The following is a 25672-nucleotide window of genomic DNA, read 5'->3' as shown; positions in this document are numbered from 1 at the left end:
TCATAATCGATTTTAATAAAGTAAAGACCATTAAAAGTACTGAAGTGGTAATGGGATGATTTTTGAGATATGTTAATGCGCAAGTCAACCACTACTGTAGCAACAACGTATGTGAATGCATGATCTTGCGTGAAATCAAATCTCACATTACGTTTGGCCTGTTCCCAAACTATCATCCAGTCCTCAAAATCGGAAAACAGTCAATTATTTATAGTCATACTGTACATGTATAGGTATCGTGAATGTGAAGTGGATCAAGTGACAGAAGTGGTAGAATAGCTGCTTAGGCCTATGTCAGTCTCGTCTGTTACAATGTCGACGAAAGGAGACTATCGACCACGCTTTTTATTAGTTTAACATCTGCCCAAGCAGCAGAGTGCATATTGTAAACAGCCGGTCTTCTTCAAATAGAACGAGACCATAATCCTGCATAGTATTGTATTTGATTGAAAGAGGGAATAATGACTTCGGGTCAAGGTTGTGGAAGGGAACAAGGCAATACTGGAACCCTTTGTCTGCTCTTGACACAATAACGTAATGTATTCAACGTCAGTTCCAGGCTAGAGGGCAAGATGAACACACATTCGTTATTAGTGTGGTCACTCCTGTGTAAAGTGGTTGGCCCACAGTTAGCTGGTATGCATATAGGTGAATTTCCGAATTTTGTGTGGTATTTCGGTCAAATCGTCTTTTGATCTTAGTGATATATTGAACATATGTTGGAAGTTCCAGTGAATCTTGCATGTTGGCCATGTTGGAGTGCTCTTTGGTATGGTTTGTTATGTTAAAGAACACGTTAGATTCTATGATAAAACAGCATGTGTGACAGTGCTATTAGATTGATATTCCGAATTGATGTTATTCCGAGTTGATCGTGTGCCAAGCTAGGATACTTGCTGGCTAGTCTACATTTCATTGAAATGTAGACTAGCCAGCAAGAATCATGTATGCGTACATATGCGTATATTGTACACAAAATGTGCGATTGAATATTTTTATGGGCATCTTTTGGTTTGCATGTGTACATGTAGATGCGTATAAGAAAATTCCCCCTAGAGGAAAAATAACGTCATATGGGGGCGAGAGGGGGTGGTGTTCGTTGTTGGGTATCATGCACAGAGTCTATATTATTGACATACGGCAATTTGCATTTCTTGTTGTCGTTTTACTCGCCCACGTGGCTTCGAGTAAGCGAGAAAAGTTAGATCTAGTCTAGAGGAGAAATCCTTTGACCATTTATTGATGATGATGAACTACGCTCAAAAACGTGTGACACATCTCTCGTCTTAAGTAGTTTTTACAAGATATTGAAAAAAAAGTGTGCCAGCTAGTCCTTGTTTAAGAACATTTCGCTTGAAAAGACATTCTGGGGTGTTGATTTGACCTTTTGGCACAGCTATAAATTTAAATCCTCTCAGCCATGTTCCCTTCATGAACATATATACGCCTTACATCGTCTACGTACAACCCACCTTGCCACACTTATAACACAAACCTTGACAGAATGCTTGTTCATATCTTGTGAGATTGTTTGTGCTCAAACATAGTGATGTTTGCAATCAAATCGGTTATCGGGGCACGTGGGTCTTTCAACAATGTCTGTTTGATGGACCGAAGTGCACTGATTTAGTAAGATGCTCGTCGTGAAGCTAGGGTATGAAAAACCGGCCAGGATAGGAATTGTCTTATTTGAAAGCATATTTTGTCGATCGAGCCAATATATCGCCCGTATATTTATGCACTAGTAAGACTACCTTTCTCACCAAACGGGCAATTGGAAGTAAATAATAATTAAATGCCATTCTATAAAAGGTAATTGATACGAAATGTTGTAAACTTGAAAATAATGTTGAGATCAACCACAAGAGGAGTGTTCACAGAAGCTTCGAGGAACTCTTCATGGGTAGACTTTCTGTGATTTGTAACATCTACTCTGAGATTTGTAACATCTACTGGTTCATCCTTCTTAACTTGATTCTACCGTAGTATTTTCTCAATATTACGGACCACGCGATGATCTTTCTGTACCAAATGCCAATGACCTTCAAAGGGGTACGCCGTTCGTATTTATTCGTGGGTCAGGAAAATAAAAATATTGTTGTACGCAATGCCTTAATGCAGTTATCACATATTTCCAAAATTGGAATTTTTCAAATTCAACTATAATTGTAAGCTTTTTGTACGAACGGCGTAGGCCTTTAAGGTACCTGATCGGTTCTCGATCGACTATGGTACTCTTCCGGTAGAACCAATTAGTGGCCCGACTCACGTTGCATCGTGGAATAGGAAGTAATTACTTATGTGACCTGGTCCACTAGCAGGAGTCGTGGCAGGAATGTCTATGTAGGCTACTTACAAAACGGACAACGCTGTGTTTTAACAGCTTTCTTCACGAATCGATAATAAAGCTCCACACTTTTAATTGACAGTGATCTCTCCGGGACCCCTCCTAATCAAAGGACAAGTGTTTGAACGAATGGCCTCAGAAAGCAGTCTTTTGGACAGAAATGAATCATCAGTGCTTAAGGGGCGTATAAGCCAACTGTCACCAACTGAAAAAAAAACGTTATCGTGGCCAATCAGTTCTGACCGGCAACGGAAAAAATATTTCAAATCCCTTGCCTAGTTGCACCAAATTTTTTCATCATCATTCCCATATAGAGGACGATATCGCTGGCAGAATATTTGCTATCAGCCAATCCGAGGCAGCTCAACCAGATTGAATCCAATCCTGCACAAATTTTATAAACGGAGATTATTAGAAAAGAACTAATAACCCCGAGGCTACCATCAGAATCGGTTATACAAATTGCTTCCATGGTCTAAGCGCTCTGGTGTATCATGGTGCTTGGCATATTGGTCGCCTATTAAAGAATGGTTAGCTTGCTCCTGCAGTCACATTAGTACCATGGCAACCCAGCAGACGAGATGAGCAGTATTGTGTGGCTGAATTAGCGTGGTTGGCAAAAGTACACAGATTCGAGAAGGAATGGCTTGCAGTTTGCTGTAAATCGTCCTTCGTATTCTACCAAACCACACACTGTATCCATGACATAAATGTTCCTACAATAGAATTTTACCGTATTTTTTAGTAAGTACACGTATCTTGTTGGTTTTCAATAAAGCTAAAAATTCCTAAGACCATTCTATCGCCGTAGCTTTTGCCGTCGGAAAAACTGCTTTCAAAAAAGAGTTTTGCCTCCCCCAATCGGTCTAAAAATCGGCCTGAATCTGCATTAAAAACTTTTATTGGGGCCTAAACACCGAAACATTATTTCCGGCGGTTGTTATGCACCGAGAAATGGCAAGTTACCATTACTATGGACACCATTGATTTCTGATCAGGATGAACATGGTTTACGCCATATACCCTGTAACAGATAGATTGCAAACTGGTATGCATTGCCATTTTATCTCTCAACATGCTCAGTTCAGGGTCCATCACTCAAAATCTTCAAGCCCACAGGTTATATTAACCTATCCAGCAGATAGTTGTACCTGCATCATTCCAATACAGCAACTCGTTTCATCATTATTGTTTACTTGTCCTGTACTTCGAGTGTTTACCAACACCTAGCTCAATACGCTGTATCATAATGTTTCCTCTACATTTGGACCTTTTACCAATTGAAATAACGTTACTCGTTTCATTTACAGTTTAACACTGCCCGCTACATGCAGTGCAGTTGCCGATATCAATTTTCGAACTAAAATAACGTTATTCGTTCCATTATGCTTACATGCGATAACATTACTCGTTTCGTTTATTTATTTAACATCACATGACCGACATTGAGGCTTATTCATGGTAATACATGTATCATTACTCGTTTAGTCATTTATTCATCAAAAATACATTTAAACTTACAGTGACTTATTCACATTTTCAGTGAAATTACATCACTTGTCTTATATGTCTCTTGCATAACATTCATTGTAGCTTTATTCATTGCAATGGTGTTACTTGTTTCATCCAGCGGTATAGGTTTTTGCAGTGGACTACAACTTTTCATTGCTGCATTAGTTTGCGTTTGACATTACGTTCAATTCAATGACATGCCAATATATAATTGTAGACTTAGTCCGCCATTCGCAACATGAACCATTTCAAACATAATACCAGACTACAGACTGTGGGAACCATGGAGATACTGGTCTTGAAAATTCTCAGAAATTCATTTTGGTCCTTCATTCAGGAAAGTATTCATCAATTCAAGTTGGGATTTCCATCTAAACTTTTATACAGGTCACCACCTGCCGATGCACTGGATCAATTAGCCAGCAAACAAACGTACAATTAATGCACACTAAGGTTACCAGGTAAAAAGCACCAAATGCTACAGCTAATGTACGCCGAGCCGTTTTATAGGAAATTCTTCAGGATTAATTGCAATTTGCTCGTAACATAGCAAAAGCATGGATTGATTGTAGGACGGAATGTTTCATAACAGTATTGCTTGTTTTCCCAATATAAAGTATTTCCTGTAACATTATGATCGAGAGTAGATCGAATGAACTTTGACTTAGCCGGGAAATATCCCTTCTGCAGTCAAGTTCGAGAATGGTGAGGTCTCGGTTGGTAAAAAGGATGCTAAAAAAGAATGCGGTTTGCATTTGCAAGGAATGTGCAGGGAAATAATGCAGAAGCTCTATGCCAGTATACTACCAGTCAGTGACAGAAACTTCATGATATTCACGTAATTACTGCCTAACTTAAGAAGGAAACCAATCTGTAACCCCTAAGCCTAATTTATTCTCACATTATGCATGCTAGTTGATAGATTGATATGGGATTGTTTTCACTAAATCACTATCTTTTTTATCAGAGTCTTCGGTTACAAAAGCGGTACAATGTTCACTACCTCGGTAATAGTTGCTTGAATGGCCCAGCCGGCTGGGACACTCGCAACGATCGGGAAGAACTCCTTTGTATTCGCTGGGCCAAATACAACTGTAAACCATACCACCATTACATAAAACAATGCCTGGATTCATTGATAATAAAATCCATGAACAGTTCTTTCTCATGTTACTAGAGTTGCATGAAAACCTTGGTAACCGTCCGTCCGTATGGATGCATTGGACAAGCCAATATAATTGCCATGGAATTTAATCCGTTTGTCAATATCCATCAATGCGCACCAGGCTTTGTTGCTTCCTGCTCACTCGACACCACGTACATACCATCTGGTCATCTTAATGAAACCGTTGCACGATGTACTGCAGCAAGTTTCTATTGCCCCGGGCAGTCAGCACCGCAGGCAAAGTCTGGCTCAATAAATCAGTAATTGCATGACAGATAAATACTTGGCAATTGACTGACTTTCGGGGTGAAATTGCCCTGTCCGAAATGTCATCTAGGCTGAAATAATAATATCTCAAATATCCTATATCATGCAGAGTTATTCGTGCCATTTAGTACTACATGTGCGTTACGGTTCAAGCTCCGGGGCTGTACGCAATTGCCAATTTCATCCATTTTAGGCCAGAGTCATTAGATTTGGTCAAAGTCTTTTCTACTGGCATAACAGACAAAGCAGAAGGAAACTATGCTCATTTTGGTCACAATTAGTTTGAGAGTCATCTCTCTCTGAGATCATTTAAGAATCCCACATTTCGCACACCAATGATTCAACCTACTTTTTACATTTTCTCGGGCGGTGAAAATGAACCGTCTCATTTCCTATTTATAAGTCTGGCGCAGATCAGTTAGCTAGATAAGGCCTGCTGAACTTGTGGACAATAGGTTCCGCAATAGGGTTCCATACAGTTGGCCCCTAACTTGCGTATGACTTGATGATGCTTTGATATCTACTGAGGTGCGGGAAGGGCATTGTACTTGTCGTAGGAAATACGCTTTAATGGAAAATGCAAGTTCAGTTTTCCGGCAGCAATATCGTTCTTGTCACCAATAATCCAGCCACTCAGATTCATCCCTGGGATTTATCCTATCGTCTCCATCAAAGGGACCCCTCTGTTGGGCCATCATATATTGTTTCATCTTGCCTCTGTTTAATACCAGTAACTGTTTTTACCGTATAAAATTGACGGAGTGCCAGTCAGTCCCAAAATGGCTACACATTACCGCAGGGGTACTATTGTCATCGCTACGTCTTGTAACGCTAACATCTACTAACCTTAGGTTCTATACCAAAGTTATTCAAAGCAATTCTATTTCCATTACTGTCGTAACGTTAAGACTGCAACGCAGGCAATACAACAACTACATGTATAGCCAAAAACAAAACCGAAAACTGAAGCACGGTAAATGGTAACACACACGCGATCTGTTCCTTCAAGTGCAGACACCATCTTGACATCTGCTGAACATCGCCAAATATCAAATTAACTAAATGTCATCAGTAGACTGTCAGCTCCATTCTCCGCACCCAACCCGAGCCGTCAAATAAATAACATATTAGATAGTATACATAAACGCACTAAAAGTCTCATTCTCAGGATATAATAATAGCGGCCATCCGCGAGCCAGCTTACCAAAGCAACGTCAGCTGGTTCCTTGCTGGAAGATGTATACATCTCATATCTCCATCCTTGTGGAGAATGAGAGAGCACTAATGCATTGCTAATAATGAAGCGATTATGCAGAACCTTACCTATCATCAAGCGAAGAGTAGAGGAAACCCGGCAAGTAATCCAATGCATGTTAAACTGTCCTCGAATCATAAAAATCCATATGTAAGTTCGATCATATTCCTGATCATGATGGTGTATTGGTTTGAGAAAGTGATCGTCTACACTCTATCTCTGCTCACTGCAGATTTTCATTCATAATCAGCTGACGTCAACGATGCAGTGCGCATGCGGGTGGTTAGTGATTCTTATTGAACTAGATGCACGTGGCGGAGTGAGCTAAAGCAGTCTGTGCAGGTTTTATGATATGATGAGGGAATTCCTCAGGGGATGATTTGTTTTTACCGTTGTGAACATTCGTTGTGGTCTTAGCTGTAGTGATGAATTATAAATGCGATCATGGCTGGTTTTATTCACGGTTCCGCAACGCTAAGGCCCGGTTGTTGGAAAGTTTTTAGATATTAACAGCATACTGGCAAGTATTTTACGTATAATATCTCATGACAGAATATTGACCATTTTGTGTATATACATCAGCGAACATAACACGATATGACTGATTCTTGGAAAGTACATATGTTCGCTCATAACAGCGTGTTGACAAGTATTTCATTTACATCTTAAAACAGAACGTTTATCTCGACGTTGTTTTATATAAATCACGGTACATACTTAAAACGGCATGGCTAGTGTTTGGAAAGTTGCTAGTAACAACACGCTGACAATATTTTTATGTATATCTCAGAAGAGCGTTGACCATGTCCATCAATGTAAACAAAACGTCAACGTAAGCTAACATGGACATGTTTCAAACAAACTGGTCATAGATATTTCGGCCTCAAGGAAAAATCATGTGATCAACAGGCCCGTGTCTAGCTTTTGGTTACAGGTGGGCCAAAATCTGCATGAAAACGGTAACCCATTGGGCATTCGCCTGCAGCCCTCCTATAGCTAAGACCCTGTACAATTTTGCTGAATCCTAGTTCTTACACTTACTGAAAATACGAAGAAAAGGGGTGGACTAACTTTCACTACTTTTTTAGCCGTTCCTTACGGCCAACACGAATAGGCCTATGCATCACCTAAAGCTCTTTCCCATAAAGCCCCTTTAGACTGTTGAAAAGCAAATCAGCTAGTAGTATACATCTGAACTTCAAATACGAGATTAACCGGAAATGACCATACACCTGAGAGTAGGCCTCCCAGTCCACTCTCAGGTATTTCTGAAAGCTTATGCCATCGCTTGATCAGTTATGGCTCCTCAAATGATATATCATTTAGCTAATGGCTTTCAACACGTGCATAAGGTGGATACTTAACTAAATGGCTCACAACCGTCACGGCGATATCAAGTTATAAACTATGCATGAGTGGTGGTTTGACAAAAATCAATGTTTATTATGACCTATGGATTCTGCAGTTGAGAACTGCCTCGCTTCGTAAAAGTAGGAATATACTTATTTTCGAATTTCAAGTTAAGCCAACACTGGCGGCATGTATTTTCACAGACATGACAACCGGCACAAATTTATATTGCAAGCGGTAATAAGCAAGGAGAAAAAAGGGAGCGCAGACAATGCAGCAGGTATGGTTTAACACCATCATTGTTAAATGCACCAAAATACAACTCAGGTCATGACTGTAGTCTGCACTATGTAGTTAGGGTTGCACTGCTTCGTGAAAACAGTCACAATGATGACAACGTGGTCGGTGAGTTGACGTTTCTGTTACGTATGTTGAACAGAGGTTCTCTGAAGAGAGCTGTTATGCAGCAGAAACAGCACTGCCTAAATTAACCGTGTCATGGTCCATCTAAAGCTACAGCTACAACATTTAAAACATATCCTGTGTTGTTCCATGCAAATCCCGGTGTCATTTCCTGTGCATATTTCGCCAATACAATAAACATCAAAAGCAATTTGCACTTCAAACAGTGCAATCAGCGCTGATCAAACCACGCTAGATTCACTGCATTGGAAATCCAACAAATCCAACATGGCTGTGTTTTGCTAGACGCCACCTTGCGAAATATCATCTTATTAGAACGTGACATCACTTACATTATCGATGGTGATAGTATCTATCCGTTGATACATTTTGCCTTGTTATAAGTGCATCACTCAATACGAGGGAAAGTTAAGAATTTCTCCGTCTATGAAGAATCTGCGCCAGAATAAAACCCCATCGGCTGCAAGAGACAAATAAAATGTAAATAGACGCTGCTATCTTGGGATTGGTGAATTTATTGACGCCGAATGTCTTAATGAACTTTTTAAATTGTCTAGTTATCTGGTTGCAGTCGGGATTAATGCCTTCGACTTTCGACTAAAACTTCCAAGTTGAAAGTAAATCCGAACTTTCTTGCGATAATTTTGATAAAAATTAATTAGGTTTACGAATTAAGCAACCATCTTCATGAGTACAATGATATTTTAAATCCCTAACATCTGTAAATGAGACCAAGAATAAGCCAAGTCATTATCATGTAGTTTTGGTAAGGAAGTCGTTTTGACCGTATCCACCACGTGAAATACGACCTCACTGTTAGATTTCGGCCTACACTAGCTTCCAATTCAAATTTTCAAATGTTTCTTGAAGTGGTCGATTTATTAAATAAAAACATTCATCATTTTAGTTAAAATCGACCATATCACTAGACGACTGTAATTGAGTCTCTAAGTTGATGACGCAAATGGTGCGCAATCTCTTTAGCGGGCAAATGATATCAGACTTTATGTGCGTGCCTCCGCATCAAATGTTTATTAAACTCCGCGAGGTGCTTGTATCATCGCATTTCGTAAGCTAAAACTTTGCGATAAAGAAGACAAGATACTCTTAGATGCGAGATGACAGCTATGAACTTGCGTCGAATGTCAAAGTGGTTAAGGCAATTAAGCAGCGCGGATGAAATTACATCGCGTGCTCCAGAGCTGTATATTCAAATGTCCCAAAGATTTTCACAGAATGCTTTTCTTTTCAGTTAAAACTAGAAAGGGCGCGTCTTCCTTTTTCCGAAACTGGTAGCTCATCTAATCCAGCCTTCTGACTCTAATGAGCAGTGCTGTTGCTCCATTTAAACCGTCAAACGTTTATCAGATTTTATCACAATGATCGCTTCTACGGAACTAAAACACGAAACTGACATTTTTGGAAAACGTCACAGTGAGTTACCGTATACTGACGAGATAATGTAGAGCCCTGCCATTTTGAGCTCAACGTAAAATATCAGAGACAGCGCGATCAATATCCAACTCCATAATTAGAACGGAATATGAGATGAGATCATACAAACAAATGCTAGTAAGCTTACATCGTATTTTCCTAAAAGTTCACCAGACACAATGCAATTTTCGGAAGATATGAGTCTATCACAAGAATGAATCATTCTATCGTATCACGTTTTTGTATGCACATGTTTTCAGGCACAAAGACTCAAGACTAAGCTATCATGGCTATATAATAAGCTCAAGATTTTGTGGTACATTTTTTGAAAGCTGCGTGCAGAAGAGAATCGCGTTAGAATGGCATGACGTATTAAATCCTTGATGTTGCAAAAATCATTCAGTCTATCATTTATACTGTCCATATTTGTCTTGGCTGAAAAAACCTCAAAATGACCTTTATCGTTGAGAGTGTCGTTTCCATCCTTACACTCAACCGAATTTTATAAAACACACAGTTAAATGAAGCCTTACTTTGGTTTGCCGACGACCTAAAGCAAACGAACAGTAAAAGAACCGTTATAATGTATGAACGGTGTATTAGAATTAAAATCTTCGAACCGATGACGAAAGAAAAATCGCGCAATTGTCGTCAGCCTGATAGCTGCATGGTGGTTTCGACAAAGGCTGACGGAAGAAAATCAACGGATATTATTCGGGAGTTCTTCCTACAGCAGCTGGATAACCATGAACTACAATAAATGAGGAATATAATCATATAACTCATAAGCCCATAACTTCGAACAGCTGCTGTCATAAAGTCAACAAATATCAATAATTAAACCAACAACCAACCAATAACACCAACATTTTTATTCTTAACAGATCCCCACAATTAATAAGATAACATTCCATGTTATGGAAATGTATTGTATTCGCAATAATGTTTGCATAATGGCTGCCCTCAGATCGCTGCCCTTTTTATGCTACATGCATTTAATCAGGTTTTTTTAAATAATCATATTGTTATTCAGTACTCAGTATTTATGAGGAAAAGATTTAAAACTCCGGGCATTACGAGGAATGAAATGAAATTATTTCCGTTAGCCATATATCGATGCTAGGCTTTCTAGATATCAACACAGGGTAAGGGTACGCATCTTGACACATAATGATCTGAGAGCACAAGGTCTCTTTAGCGTAACAATAAGGATTTTTGGGTTTTTCAGCCGTACAGATATAACCACCTAACCGAACAACCGAAAAACCCCTCTAGTTTTTTATAGTTGAGGGACTGCCTGTTATTACCATGATTTCCGTGGCGACTAGACTATTATGTGACCACGAGTTTGAACGTAAGTAGTTGAGATTCAATCTCTTTTGGCTCGATACTCTTGAAATTGCACGCATCATCCTTCATTGAGGAGGTAAGTCCGTCACTCTGTCTAATTCGGCGGATTACATCTCGGCCCTCGTCTTATGATTAAGCAACGTGACCCGCTTTTATACATCAGATCAGAATTTTGTACCTCGAGATGGTGTCTTACCCGGTATTGCCCGGTGGCACTAAATTACACTGGTGTAAATTTGTTACAGGATGTACGTGTACCACATCACATTATAACCAGAATACTGTCTTAATTCCAAGTTCTGAAAAAGCACAGAAACCAAAGGAGCCAGCAGTGGCCATCTGCTCCTGAGAGTAATCACAAATGTCTCCACTCAGATATCGTTAAGCTACAGTATCTTGGATATAGCAAAACAAAACCATTCAATAATCTTCTAAGAAATACTTTATGTGGAAAAAACACCAATATCCGTCCATTAATCAAGAACAGCGTTGCCAGGAGATTTCACCGGTAAGCAAGCTTGTCATAGGCGGACGCAGGTTGCCCGGAAACGGCGACGACTCGATTATAGACACCGTAAAGCAAATTTCCTGTTCGATGTATACACGGATGGGGGAAAACAAGAATTTTCGAAAATCAATGAGTACAATATGATTGATAATGCTATTGACAATAGGTGACTATAGGTGACTCTTAATGCCACGTGCAGTACCTCTGATAATTTCTAGAGTGACGATATGAAGTCCCATAGTTTCAGAATTACGTATAACCTCTTTTAGAGATCCTGAGAGAATCTTTTCAATCATCTCACAATACCCATTAGAGTGTCATAATGCTTTCTAAAGAAACCTCTAAAATCGCTAATGAAACTAAATAAGGACTGACTTATGTTCAGTCTTCTTCCTAATGAATGTCGGCAACAGTTGAGTGCCTGGATGTATTGCACACACATTATCAAATTACCAACGTGTGCATTTTGTATGCAAATCGATGTGCATACCTTCACCCTCATAGATTTACCTTAATGCCTAAATCAAACAAATGTAAAACTGCCTGAGCCAAGCTTGGGACTTAGGCAGATTTACCAGCTTGAGACTTAGGCAAATTTACCTTGCCTAAATCTAACAAATGTAGAACTGCCCAAGTCAAGCTTGGGACTTAGGCAGATTTACCTTATGCCTAAATCAAACAAATGTGACTTAGGCAATTTTACATCAGGCAACATGGCCGCCAGAAACAGCACACTCAAGAAAAACCTCTCAATTAATGCAGTTATTTCTTTGATTGAAGACAAACTCTCAATCATAATTCATACGGTTTCCGCGTCTCGTAGAGGTTGCCATAGCGATTGATTGCGACGAGCTGATTCGTCAATACTATCACTTGACTGATAACAGTGGCGGCTCCTATCGGTTGCGCTGGTCGGGTTTTTCTGGTGTTGTGGCGATAGCCATTGTTTACCTTAGTATACCTAAGTTCAGGAATCAGCACTTAGGATGTGACTGGGATATGGAGGGGTTAGTCTGGTATGTAATACAACAATTCTTCTAGATGTGGCCGTGTTGAAGATGATGTAACAATATATAGGTACGGAACGCAAGCGATTCAGCCAATCCCAGATAATAGTTTTTTGATGAAATATATATATAGCAGACACATCGTGATTAGGCCGAAACACAGTGCACGCCCAACGTTTCTATTTCCAGCCCAATCTGACATTATCTGATGTCAAAACCTTCATCAGGGTCGATTTCGAAGGCGTTGCATTTGAAACTTGAACTTTAAATATTTTCAACTGTAATAATTCCAATACTGCAGATACATAAGTTCAAAGATGCTTTCAGTGGAAATGTAAGCTTAGGCTAATCTGGAACTGATTCAAAAGATACAATGAGTGTAGGTTGCAGAGACTGGCCCAGAACTACGCAGCCTTCCATTAAAAGAAATGACGCTGCGAGTTTGAAGCGCTCACTCACATGTACGTATGTAAATGCTATGCATTTATAATAAAAATCCAACTGGCACAATACGTGCGTACGTACGCATTGAGAAGTAAGAACATACAGCTCAACGTGCCTAAGAACAGGTAGACTGCATCATTTTTTAGGGATGCAAGGAAGGACAAGGAAAATGTTAAAATCTCTATTGCCCCCCTCCCCCCACCCCGGGAAAATTACCAACCATGCAACCCTGTCGATCATGGAAACGGCCATTATGAGATCGTCACATATCCATCGATCCGAGCCAATTAATCAAGAACAGGTGACGTATTGTACAATTCACCGATATCACACACACCAACATCGATTATCGATCGGCCTTGCACTAATTATTAGCTGAATAAAGCTGGAGATATTCTCGGCTAATTACCAAGGCGAATGTTGGCCTCCCTAAGGAACCAGACAGTCGTGCTCTGCACAATCGGTGCACTCGGTGTAGACGAAGGTTGGCAATGCATTTCGAAACCGGCCAAGTGTCTACACCGTATGACAGAGTGTGTCATGTGCATCTCGTATAGAGAAACGTGCATTCAATCTCCGCCTGCAATGACATTAAGTGTCACTACATTCTCCTCTCAAACAGATCTAAACTATCCTGACTGGAGCCAAACACACTTCTCACTCCTACATACGTACTTCTTAGCAAGCAGGGCGAGAGCATTTGCTTAAACCTACGAGAGCACTTCTATTACTCAGTTACTGGCAAAACCCTTGGGAGACTGCTTGGCAGGATTTCGGATTGTTTTATTTGATACACGCAGTGATAGGAATCGGTCCCGGTTCTGCTCGTAACCAGAACATGGGAATCGATCCCTATTTTTTCGGTTTCAATCCAATGTCTAGTATATATTACATTATAGTCAAGGTTATTATGCATTTCGTGAACTCCTGATGTATACCATATGATGGGATAGCAGAAATTTGTTCCCCAATCTTTAAGTTTACATATATGTTGCCATAGCCACGTTTAAACGAAAATTTGATGATCAAATTAGGTGTGGATTCTTAATCAAATTTTCAGTTCCGAGAAAATACCAGCGGGCTACCTTAAGTACCCCACTGCATAAATACCATAGCGCATCAACTTCAATCACCAACGGTCTTGGTGTCGAAGACTAATTTAATCTAAAACTAATTTAATCAGAATTGTCATGATAGAAAATAAAATAACAGGTGATTACATAACACCAAAACTTAGAATTCCGATTTTCATGCGGATAAATTGATCACCGATAATTTGCTTCGAATTACATAGTGCACTGTATGTTTGACTAGACTAACGATTGGTTAAATAATAATACAAAATTTCGCTTTGAGTCCTTTTGTAGGCGTTTGTGCTATGCTTACACATGTACTTCATGTAACAATACCGTGATATTAAAACAAACAAATAAAGCTGCTGCGGCAGTAAACTTACCATGAATTTTATATATAGACTATTTTACGGTGGCTGGGAAAGGACATCACATGATTTTTTTTCAACATGAAATTTTTTCTTCAACATGAAACTTTTTTTCAAGGTAATTTTTTTTTCAAGAAATATCTCGATCGCTCGAGATATTTCTTGAAAAAAAAATTCATGTTGAAAAAAATCGTGTGATGTCCTTTCCCAGCCGACGTACTATATTATATTGATCGGACTGATTTCTGAAATATCCAGCACGTTTTTGATCCATGGAAGTCAAACTTTTAAACCACAAATAAAAAATCATCCTCAAAGGAAAAATACTACCTCGAGTATCGTTCTGTTCTACTTCAGCTTGATTCTGATAGATAATCAACTTACTAGCTCCTATAAACTCATTTACGTGTCGAGAAAAAAATATGATAGCCCCATATGTGATTAAAAAAATCGCGTGAAAAGTTAGTTGAACAATACCACTTTCCTTTAAAAAATCAGATTTAATTACATGATGCAGGCATACTAGTAACTGATGCACTGAATTGATTAATAACGTACTCCTTTCATTCGAAATTAAAAAATTGAACAACTGTATAAATACATAGGCCTACTGGATACTTCTTTCAACAGTGCCAGCCCTTGTATTTATTACGTATATTCAAATACTATAAATGCCAGATTTAAGCGATTTTGCTGTACAATAACACTACGATAATGTTTTTTTGTCACTTGGGCTTTTATCACTAGAAATATAACGAACACAGGGCGTGTAGGCCTTTAAAGTACCTCGTTATGATCCCCATTTGATATCTAAGAGATTTCTGAGTTGCCCATCGATTGATAGAATATACATCCCGCCTGTAACCTTTCTCAACTAAAGCTTCTAATTGAAATGGATATTGCCAGAGGCGCAAAAATGACGCGATAGCATATGCCAGATACATGTACAGCTTCTGGCGTGGCATAATGATACGAGTCGTTTAGTGTTGTATGAGTGACATTTTCTCAAATTCATTCGTAAGTCAATAAGGTACGATGACCATCTAACAAAATTTAAACAACTAACAGGGGTAAAAGAGTCAAGTTAAACACAACGCATTAACGCTGCTGTTGAAACACATTTTATTCATTTTGGCTCATGCAAATATCTAATAGGATACAATTACAAGAAGTAACGCATTGTTTTATTTAAGAAAATCATTACAAACATAGATGTGCATGTACGTGTATACACTCTAGTATACACAGTATTACTATAGGAAGTATTAACAACGGTTCATACAACTGTATTACAACATACTCTAGTATATGATATGATGATACACCATGTGATGTCAATTTAGCCAATACCACATGTACTCCAGTTACACCGCTTAAGACCGTCAAGTACCGATGTAAATCCAGGTAGTTTACACACAGCAAGGGTATCAAGTATAGGTTAGATAATAGAGCAGAATTCTGATGCCCTCCGTGGAAAATAAAACGCATCCCCAGATGATTAAGCTAATGGCCAGTAAACCGATTGATCTGCCATTGTTCTACATCATGATCTACATGTATTGGCAAATGTACACAACACTGATCGACTTACCAGTGCCTCAAGTTCTATACTTTCCTCCGAAGGCATCCTCGGTGCCCTTCCTATATCTATCCACTTTATACAGAAATAGTCAATGGTTAAATTCCCTGGGGGTACATTCAGTAGCCATAGTGGCAAAAATTACCAATAAAACTATCCATCTTAACGGTTGGCATGAAGTAAACTCCGGTCTGAAGGCTGTGATTTGTAGGCCTTATAACGGATCGATCACTGTACATCCAACAATGCTGTTCCTGTTTCTCGTTACTGAGATCCATATAGGTGAAATCCGTCACCCTGGTGACAGGTAAAGTAGTGGGGATCGCGATGGGATGAGGTTGTCTTGTCAATGATGTACATGTAAGGTACGCGATAGGTTGTGCGTGCTGGCAATGAGATGTGCGAGATCCATGCGAACTGGGTGTGTGAGCCAATGGATTGGTTATAGAATATCGATGACGAACGCCTGGTAACTGATATTTGTCGAGTTAATGAAGTGCTGTGATTACATCTGAGGTATTAAGCTGCAACTATTAATGGAAGGTCAGAATACATAATCTTGCAGTGTACATGCGTGTAGTCGCATGATCTAACCATTTGCTACAAGCGATTATGCCGCTGGACATCAATTTTTGATCAATAACGGGCAATTTATTGAGATAGCAAATATAATTAAAGCGCCTAAACTGTGATTCATCGGAGAGAGCACGTGCGTATGGGGGGGGGGGGAGGGGTTGTCTTTAATCAGGGGAATAGGCTTATATAACTCATCTCACTTGTCATAGAACATTGTACGGCGTTGTACATGGTACCTTCTAGTACTCTCGTGATTTCCTAACCCTTTTGACTGATTATAAGAAAGAAAGAAACCAAGTAAAAAAGATTCGAGTCCAATATAAAAGGTCCACTCCACCAGAAATTATTCATTTTCCGTTCAATGAAATAATAAGTGCACAAAATCGAGTCGGTATTCCCGCTATTCACAACTGGATGCATTTCATCAGAAGATCGAAAAAAATAGCTGCCAATTAATAGATATAGTGACTTTGTGTACACTGCGGCTTTTAACACTAATTGGAGGCGGCCATCGCAGTCAATATGATGCTGAATACGGCCGTATCGACAGAATATGACCCCACTCCTTAAACCACGGCAAGATCCTTAATTAGAAAGCTCAGGTCTACGGCGTTCTGTGCGATGAATGGCGGGGACAAGACGAGTCTCTTCTGAGCACCATCGCCTTTTTATTCCGCATCGCAAACTTTGAGAGTATCATTCTTAACGTGCATATTCAATTTTTGTTACACAGGATAGAAAAAACGATTACCTGAGATTTCTATTATCTCTAAGATAATGCCTCTCATCGCACAGAATGAGAAAGAACCATTTTGCGAGGGAGAAGACCAGAACCCGTGGTGCACGAAACGACAGCAAGCCTCGTTGACTGGTAATTACAGTGAAGCGTCTAAACCAATCAAAATTCCTTTACGACAGCCAAGTTAATTTGTGCTTTAAAAAAATAAAATATGTTGACGAAGAAGCAATTTTATGACACTCCTCCATTTTCGCAATACATGTACATATCTAAAGCATGCTGTAAAGCTCTAATATGTAAAGTCAAGGACTTAGTGAGCCCCCCTTTAGGTCGGGGGAGCTCCCCCGAACCCCCCTACGAGCATATGTTAAGTGCAAGCTCTAACAACTACAGCTGTTACAATGGGGGGACACCCCCCAAACCCCCCTCCGTCGACATAGGTTTTTACCAGTGCGTTGGGGGGAAGCTCCCCCAAACCCCCCCGGGTGGACAGTCAACTAGCCCTTCTGTGTCATACTGCTGGAGGGGGGGTGCGATGGGACCATCCATATAGTTCCTTCCGACACATTTTTGTTTTGGTAATGTAATACATTGTGATTGTCCTTATTCACGGGAATCGGGCGTTTCCAGTGATATACGACACTTAAATGGATTGTCCTCATGCATTCACTTTGGAAACGCATTTTAAAATAGACGTTACGTCCTGTTAATGGGGCACGTCACCATCGCGTACATTTGGGAAAAACTCCCTAACGAGACCGGAGCAGACAGCTGAAAGTAGTTTAATTATTGGCCGCTAGGGTGCAGAATGTACGCCGCTCACCCGAATTTTTCACGCAACTATAGCTAAATAGAGCTAGTTCTAGTTTGTGATTCATTTTGATACTTCAGATTTGGGCAGTAGACCAATATAACTTAGTCGTCAGTGTGGTTTTAAGCAGGGAAAACGTATTTGTTTTTCTTAAAGTGCCTTTTTTGGACGGGTGTGTGCGATTGTTTTGTTTATGTCACGTGACCTCGACCATGTGTCGACACAAAATTGAAATAAACCACCCTTTTCTGTCATTATTTAGGACGGATATTTCCCTAATAAAAATATTAATATAATTGGGAAAAACTCCCTAACGAGACCGGAGCAGACAGCTGAAAGTAGTTTAATTATTGGCCGCTAGGGTGCAGAATGTACGCCGCTCACCCGAATTTTTCACGCAACTATAGCTAAATAGAGCTAGTTCTAGTTTGTGATTCATTTTGATACTTCAGATTTGGGCAGTAGACCAATATAACTTAGTCGTCAGTGTGGTTTTAAGCAGGGAAAACGTATTTGTTTTTCTTAAAGTGCCTTTTTTGGACGGGTGTGTGCGATTGTTTTGTTTATGTCACGTGACCTCGACCACGTCGACACAAAATTGAAATAAACCACCCTTTTCTGTCATTATTTAGGACGGATATTTCTCTAATAAAAATATTAATATAATTGGCCAATTTCTTAGGCATATGTAGCGAATTCCCATGAAGATTTAAATTAGATGTTCTCGTAACCTGTTACAACTGGTCTGATTTATAATTCAGCGCTACAACTGGTCTGATTTATTTATTCAGCGCCATTTTGAAAAACCAAAAAAAATTGTTTGTTGGATATACAATAATTACTCTCTTTATTTCACTTCATTTACATTATATACTCCCGCACACACGTGTATCTTAAGAGCCCCTCCTAAGAGGGGGGCTTACTAAGTCGGTATAGCGACCACGCAATAATTCCTCTACGACAGCCAAGTTAATTTGTTTCAGCAAACCGAACCTTTTTTTTCACGTACTCTGATACTGATGGATCATCTATTCGAACAAAGAACACCAGAAATATGTACGGTGTATGAAAATCTAAAATCGTCAAGAACGTCTCAGTTTAAGATAATCCAACTTGGCATGCTAAGCTTTAGCAACTGTCGAAAGAATCAGATACCTCCTCTACTCATTAGGAAACTATCATCAACACGTCACAGTCATGATTCAATAGGCGTCTCATCTACCGCTGTCTTATCAACAGCAAAAAAAAGATTGATTTCATTATTCTTAAAGAGAGACTATAGACAGGAGACAGGTGGGCCAGATAAACCGATAGGTGTCTTTACTACGTCATGTATCTCACAGTGCATCGGCACCAATGTTAAAAGCTTTGATTTCATTTTCCCTCCTCGTTCCCTACCTTGCCCTTTCGAACAGCTGGCCTTACATAATGTTCAGGGTGGTTCTTCACATCCAGCAACTCGGACCAGTGATGCAGAGCCCTAGACCTCGATCCCCCCCCCCCCATGAAGTAGAATAACCTAGAGTGTTCTAACTAATGGCCTTCTTGTGTTGTGCTCCGGTGAGATTGAAGGCATAAGATTTGACTTCATCGATCGCCGATTCGGAAAGCTATATACAACTGATAGTTGATATATGACCTAAGGCGGTTAGCCGACGACATATGGGCATGTCAATCATATTAACATTGACTGATATGATAAATGTGCTGAGAGTTTCTGGCTCCTCTACCGCGCGCACTCTTAGAAAAAGGAATTTTAAATTTTCCGGAATTTTAAATTTTCCGGAATTTTCCGGTCAACCCAAATTTGCAGGCACCTGGCAGAGCTTTTTCACAATCTTAAAACCTTGGCCGAGAAAAATCTTTAAGATGCAAAGGCACTGACAAATTTGCAGTAGGGGAGGGCCGACAGACCACTAATAGAAATTAACTTTTTGGCTACACAATAAAAGTGAAAGTGAAATCTAAGAAAGCTATGCCCGGGAGCTGTGTTTGCCGGTTGCTATAGTGGCGTCGTTCCAGGCTAATGCGACCTGGGAAGTCGTGACGCCATAGATTGCCAATGATGGATGATCCTTCAATATCGAATAATCAGGACAGGTAGGAGAATTTCCGTAGTACAATGCATTTTATGAGCAAATATCCAGGTCGCGACTAATGCATCAAAATAGAAAGAGTAACATCTAAATTTACGTTAAAGGGACTCTATCTTGTGGCATATGTTTAGGGTGGTTTGAAGTGGTTCAGACAACAGCTACTCGTGGCGCTAGCAACTAACCTGCTGGTGTAAATTTTGCCTTCATCTGAACCTTTAAGCTGCAAATATTCAATACATTACACAGTTTGCATCAACACCGTCGTATACATATGTTACGGGTAAGATGAAAAATCTTAGTTACAGAAAAAATTAATCTAATTCGTGGTTACATGACTCTACACTAAGGGAGAAATATAACAGAGATTTGATTATAGAGAGACCTTGGCTACACCCATTTTGAAGCCAGCCGCTGGCCGAGTCTAGACCCGGGGGACACTCTATGAAAATAACTGGAGTTTTTTCAGCATTGACCAAGGCTTATTCGTCATGCACATCTCAAATACCGCGGTTACTTCAGTCAATCATTCAAGTAATGACTGTATCAATATTACTAGTAAGTCATTAAATATTGACGTATACTCGACTATACAAACTGAATGCACCGATTCTGTTTACTCATTCATAACCATGACACACAGCTCTGACGATAAAGTCTATATAACGGGTGACGCAAAACAACTTCTATACATGTACTCCATTTCATGAAAAAAAGGTACTGCTCGCAAAACAACTGATATGGCGAGGTAAAAGGGGTCAGTATTGCGGTTCAAATACCTCGTTCTTGGTCATGAACTGTCCAATTCTGGAAAGGTAAGAATTTTCATTGTCCTAGCTCAAATAGTCACAATGTATTCTGAAATAGCAGAGATATATGTTGGTATTTTGGTAATCTGATCTGCCCTACCAAATTCATGCCTTATGTGCCCTTTTAAGGGTTAAACGAGCCATGAACGGTTTCCTTCACTATCTTTTTAACGCTATATGCTTCATACCTATGTACGAACGGGCAGATATGCTGGGAAAAAGTTGCTTCAATATAGATTCAGCAGAATTTCATATTTCAATCAGTTACCATGACAACGTAGCTAGTCGGTAGCCACAACTCTCGCACAAGCCGTGTGCGCATGCGGTAAATGGCCCTTTAATAATGCACTCGAAAGCAGGCATTGATTTCAAACATAGAGAAACAATGAGATGTAAGATTTATTCAGCGAGTAGAATCGATACTTCTTGGCAAGCAATTAATCTATTAAGCATGAAGGCATAAAATATAGAGGTCGATGACTTTTGTAGCGGTAGTAGGCCATTTAGCTTAATTTTCAAATGATGAAGATGAGCAAGTCCACGCGAAACATGATATTTCTGCAAAACGTATTAGGCACATTGACCACCAAGGATTTTACATCTCATCAAGGGAGTACTATAGCGGGGAATTAAGTGTAAGGTGTGATAAGCAATAATTTCCGTGTGTTTCGCACGATATGACTTGATACAAAGATACCTCTTTGAAATGTAACATTTTCTCGGGATATCCGTCCGCTCGAGTTCAATATCGTCAAGACTTGCCTGGATATCGATGGCTGTCACTCCGCCAACATTAGCCCTATTTTTTGTGAACCGGTTTATGGAAAATTGTAACCACTTTTGGCTGGCAGGTTATGCAAACAGATGGAACCCTTATCTTCCCCTTAGGGCTAGGGCAGAAAGTTCAAGCAAAGAGTATTGGCTACGCTAATTGTAAAGCGTTCACTTCGTAAAAATCCTGCAAGGCCAGGCGCATTATCAGTCAGCAGTAACCGGTATCATTTATTGATGCGAGATATTAATATATCATGATCACCAATACATTTATGTTTTACCATTGATAGGTATGGATAACTTGCTTATACGATCTAAATATAGCTAAGTATGAAATCCACTTCTCCACCATGCGATTAAAATATTAAAATGTAAGCCAGCTAAAGTCATTAGCATCCGACATTTTAATCCTTTGAGAAATTACTCAGAGGCGTGTGACCCAGTTCTGAAGATGTCCACTGAGAGGACAATTCCTGGCAAGGTGAAGGCATATTTACGTGTAATAGCAGATGAACAAGTATACGTAGCAGTTGACGTGGTATAAAGCCGACCGTGTGAAGTACAGTGAGGGGACAGAACTCCACATTTGAAATGTGATATTTGCTCGAGGTGTCAGCCTTTTTCTTCGTTGACATGCCTAGATACTGGCGTATATTATCCCGTGAACACTATAAGTCACATCTCTTATTTTGGTTTAAGAAAGTTAAGATAGATGGTCAAATAATTCCTAAAGCAGTTATATTTGATAATTTTCATTTAAACAATTAAATTAAAAAAGCTATTTGATAATGTTCATCTTCCCGTGTCATAAAGTACTCCGTATGACTGCCTTTCAATGACTTCTAGTATTGTGTGTGACGACAGTCACCAAGGTTTGACGGCGGCCCTCGGAATCAGCGCAAAGGGCAAAGTGACGAATATAACTCAGAACAGGGCTGCATGTGCGTATTCTGAGATATCTTTTTAGTTGGTAGGAGGTAGCCATGGTTACCAGAATCTTACTCCCTGGCAAAGGTCAAAGGATGGGGTGAAGAGATTGCGATGCGGGTTTCAGGTCTCCTTTCTTTGGGGGATACGCTGGATCAACATATCATGTCGATCATTCCTGTACAATATGGTATGTCAAGAAAGGAACCAGAATACTTTTTATAATAGTCTCTGGTTTCAGTACGTGTTTTCTATATATCGAAGGAAGATTTCTGCATCAGCGCATTTATTCTTAATTTAAATTCATTTCCAATGCCAAATACATGTAGATAGTACCCAGTTATAAAGCATGGGCGCGATGTTGGGCATTCACACATTTTGTATTTCAATTAGGTAATTCTTTTTCGTCTTCTCCTAGCATTTAGCCGGCCTCAAATCAAATTTAATAAAGTTTTTAATTAACCATAATATCGGAATCGGGATGGTTGTATCTTCCTGAACAAAACAAGAACTGAAAACTGAGCCACTCATTGACTAACTGAGGGCGCTCCAAAAAAATAGTCATGCAGGAAACACAGTGCCATGCAAGGAAAAATTACGTTAGAATGACCTACCGGCACTACTGAATTCATGGAGATCGGATTTGAGGGTTGTCCCAGGATAGAACGTATACACATGCGATCTGGTTGGACCACTCTGCTTATAGTCGTCCGCCCCTGTGCCACTGCGCTCTAGTTGACTTATTGACGTATCTCTTGTCGTGACACTCTAGGCTGGGACGTCACCCCGACGTCCTACCACTCCTCTCCGCCGTGCCTCAGCACTTTAATTGCCGTCACTGCCGTATTTCTCTTCGTGACGTCTACCCGATATAGTTCCACTTTACCTGTGGCCGTGACTCTGCACTCTACAAGTCATCCACCCTGCCCTTGCCTCTCTACTTGACACCTCTTCAGACGTTCCACTCTACTTGTCACCGTGGCTCTGCAATCGACTTGTCGCCCGCCCCACCCATGCTACTCTACTTTGCGTCTCCCAAGCAGTTCCACTCTACTTGTGCTGTGCCTCTACACTTTACTTCTAGTCTTCCCTCCCCTTCAGTACCGCGCCGCTCTACTTAATGTCTCCTCGCCGTACCAGTTTAGTTGTCGCCGTTCCTCTGCACTCTACATTTCGTCTCTACCGTGTCGCTCTATGATGTACTTGGCCAAACTACTTTCCGCTGTGCCTCTAAACTCTCCTTGTCGGCTACCTTGCCGTTCTACTCTACTTTGACGTATCTACTGTCGTGCCACTTTTTTATGTCACTCTGCTCCACTGTTTCACATTTTATAACTGTCTCAGGTACACCAAGATATATGTAGGTATAGATAGTTGTGTTCGAATCATTATACATACGTCGTCAAGGATAACACTCATGTCAACAAATGCAACGGGGTCCTGCTAATTGATTTTCCAATCCAAGGGAGTGCAAACCAACATCATGGCGATACGAATATAAGACATCATCAGCAATTACATAACACCAATCGGGCATGTTGGGTAATCAATTTATTGAGCATTATGATAGTTTGTGTTCACTTTACATAACCCACTGTGTCTTGTTTTCGAACTCAGCAAACGTGAGACAGCTGTAGCCAAAGTTGTGTCGTGAGAGAGTTTCAAGAAAATAGATACTCGCCCGGCCTTGTGCTATAGCTAAGGAGCATCTGAAATCAGTTTAGAGGCTTAAAATACAATATACTGTATTAAGTCTTTTCTTGAAACTTCTCCCCTCCCAAGTAACACGATATAACATCTTCACAGGCTTATTACAGGCAGCTTGAAAACCAGCACAAGAACACATATGGGCAAAATCACTTTGTTGTCAAATGGACACATAAAACACCTGTCAACCACGAACACCGTAGATACCGTATAGATGAAAAACATCACCATTTTTCGAATGAATTATCATAGTGGATGAGCTTTATCGCAGGTTGGGGGAGTGTCGTGATATGATGAAGCCGCCTTCATATTTAAAAAATACGAAATTTAGATGGTGAAACTGATGGCTTTATTTTTTTATTTGAGATGCTCCTTTAGTGGACATGCCGTGATTGTCCTCGCAAAACAATTAAGAAAGAAAATTCCCTGCGGAAGCAAAGGGTACCATATTTACAATATCAAATTAACACTACATGTAAGTGATGAACATAACTGTGGCAAGTTTCAAGAGATTCCATTGATAAGTAATTTCGCAATTGGCATGCTACATGTACTCTTCTTGCCTACTTTTTGGTTGCCCAATTCATGATCGATCATCTCACACGTTATTGGATCACAGCAGAGGCAGACGCATGCGAATCGGAATTCAAGCCTAGCTTCATTTGCATTTGAGAAACACGGCCAGTGTGAAGTTTCTTCTTGTCCCGATTAATTTGTCCATTTCAGAGGTTAACTGCATGCAAAAGAGACCAAAGCTTGTTAACTGACTGGAAAGAGTGACGTCAGATCAGCCAGGACGCTTTGTCCTTTAAAACACGTACTTTTCTGCTTGAATGTGTCGTGTACGTCATAATCCGCCACCTGTATGCCATCTAGCCATCGCGCCATCGATTTAACCACTTCTTGGTTATTCCTGATATTTATCTATTGTGCTCCGTGATGGTGCTGAAAGGCCATTACGGCACTGACTCTTTGGACCTATTCCCGGCACTGAGTACTTATTTATTGCATTATCGTCTCTATAAAAAGCTCGTTGCGCAGGGGGTAATCCAAACCTGACAAGATGGTCTGCATTGCGCAATGATTCCATTTCGCTCCATAAGCTGTAACTCCGTGGTAGTACATATGATATTGGCATGCTGTCCGGTGATGCT

At 40.0% G+C, this 25672-nt stretch overlaps 1 protein-coding gene across 9 annotated transcripts in view; it reads right to left on the bottom strand.

Annotated features, from left to right (window-relative positions):
* LOC135486071 (regulator of G-protein signaling 17-like) overlaps positions 1-25672 on the bottom strand; it is a 61243-nt gene that overhangs the window by 25391 nt on the left and 10180 nt on the right. For 2 of the 9 annotated variants that reach the window (XM_064768568.1, XM_064768565.1), the window contains exon 2: positions 8652-8779. The exons of 4 other annotated variants lie outside the window; for them this stretch is intronic. In XM_064768568.1, the coding sequence (XP_064624638.1) occupies positions 8652-8687 (36 nt within the window). In that variant the 5' untranslated portion in view covers positions 8688-8779. Of the gene's footprint in view, positions 1-6614; positions 6780-8651; positions 8780-16094; positions 16328-25672 lie in introns of those variants that run through there. 3 more of the 9 variants (XM_064768567.1, XM_064768569.1, XM_064768571.1) reach the window with 3 other exon arrangements.

This window comes from Lineus longissimus, chromosome 4, assembly GCF_910592395.1.
Source record: "Lineus longissimus chromosome 4, tnLinLong1.2, whole genome shotgun sequence".
Lineage (NCBI taxonomy): Eukaryota > Metazoa > Nemertea > Pilidiophora > Heteronemertea > Lineidae > Lineus > Lineus longissimus.
Note: the sequence above shows the minus strand (reverse complement) of the source record. Positions and strands in the feature narration are given on the sequence as shown.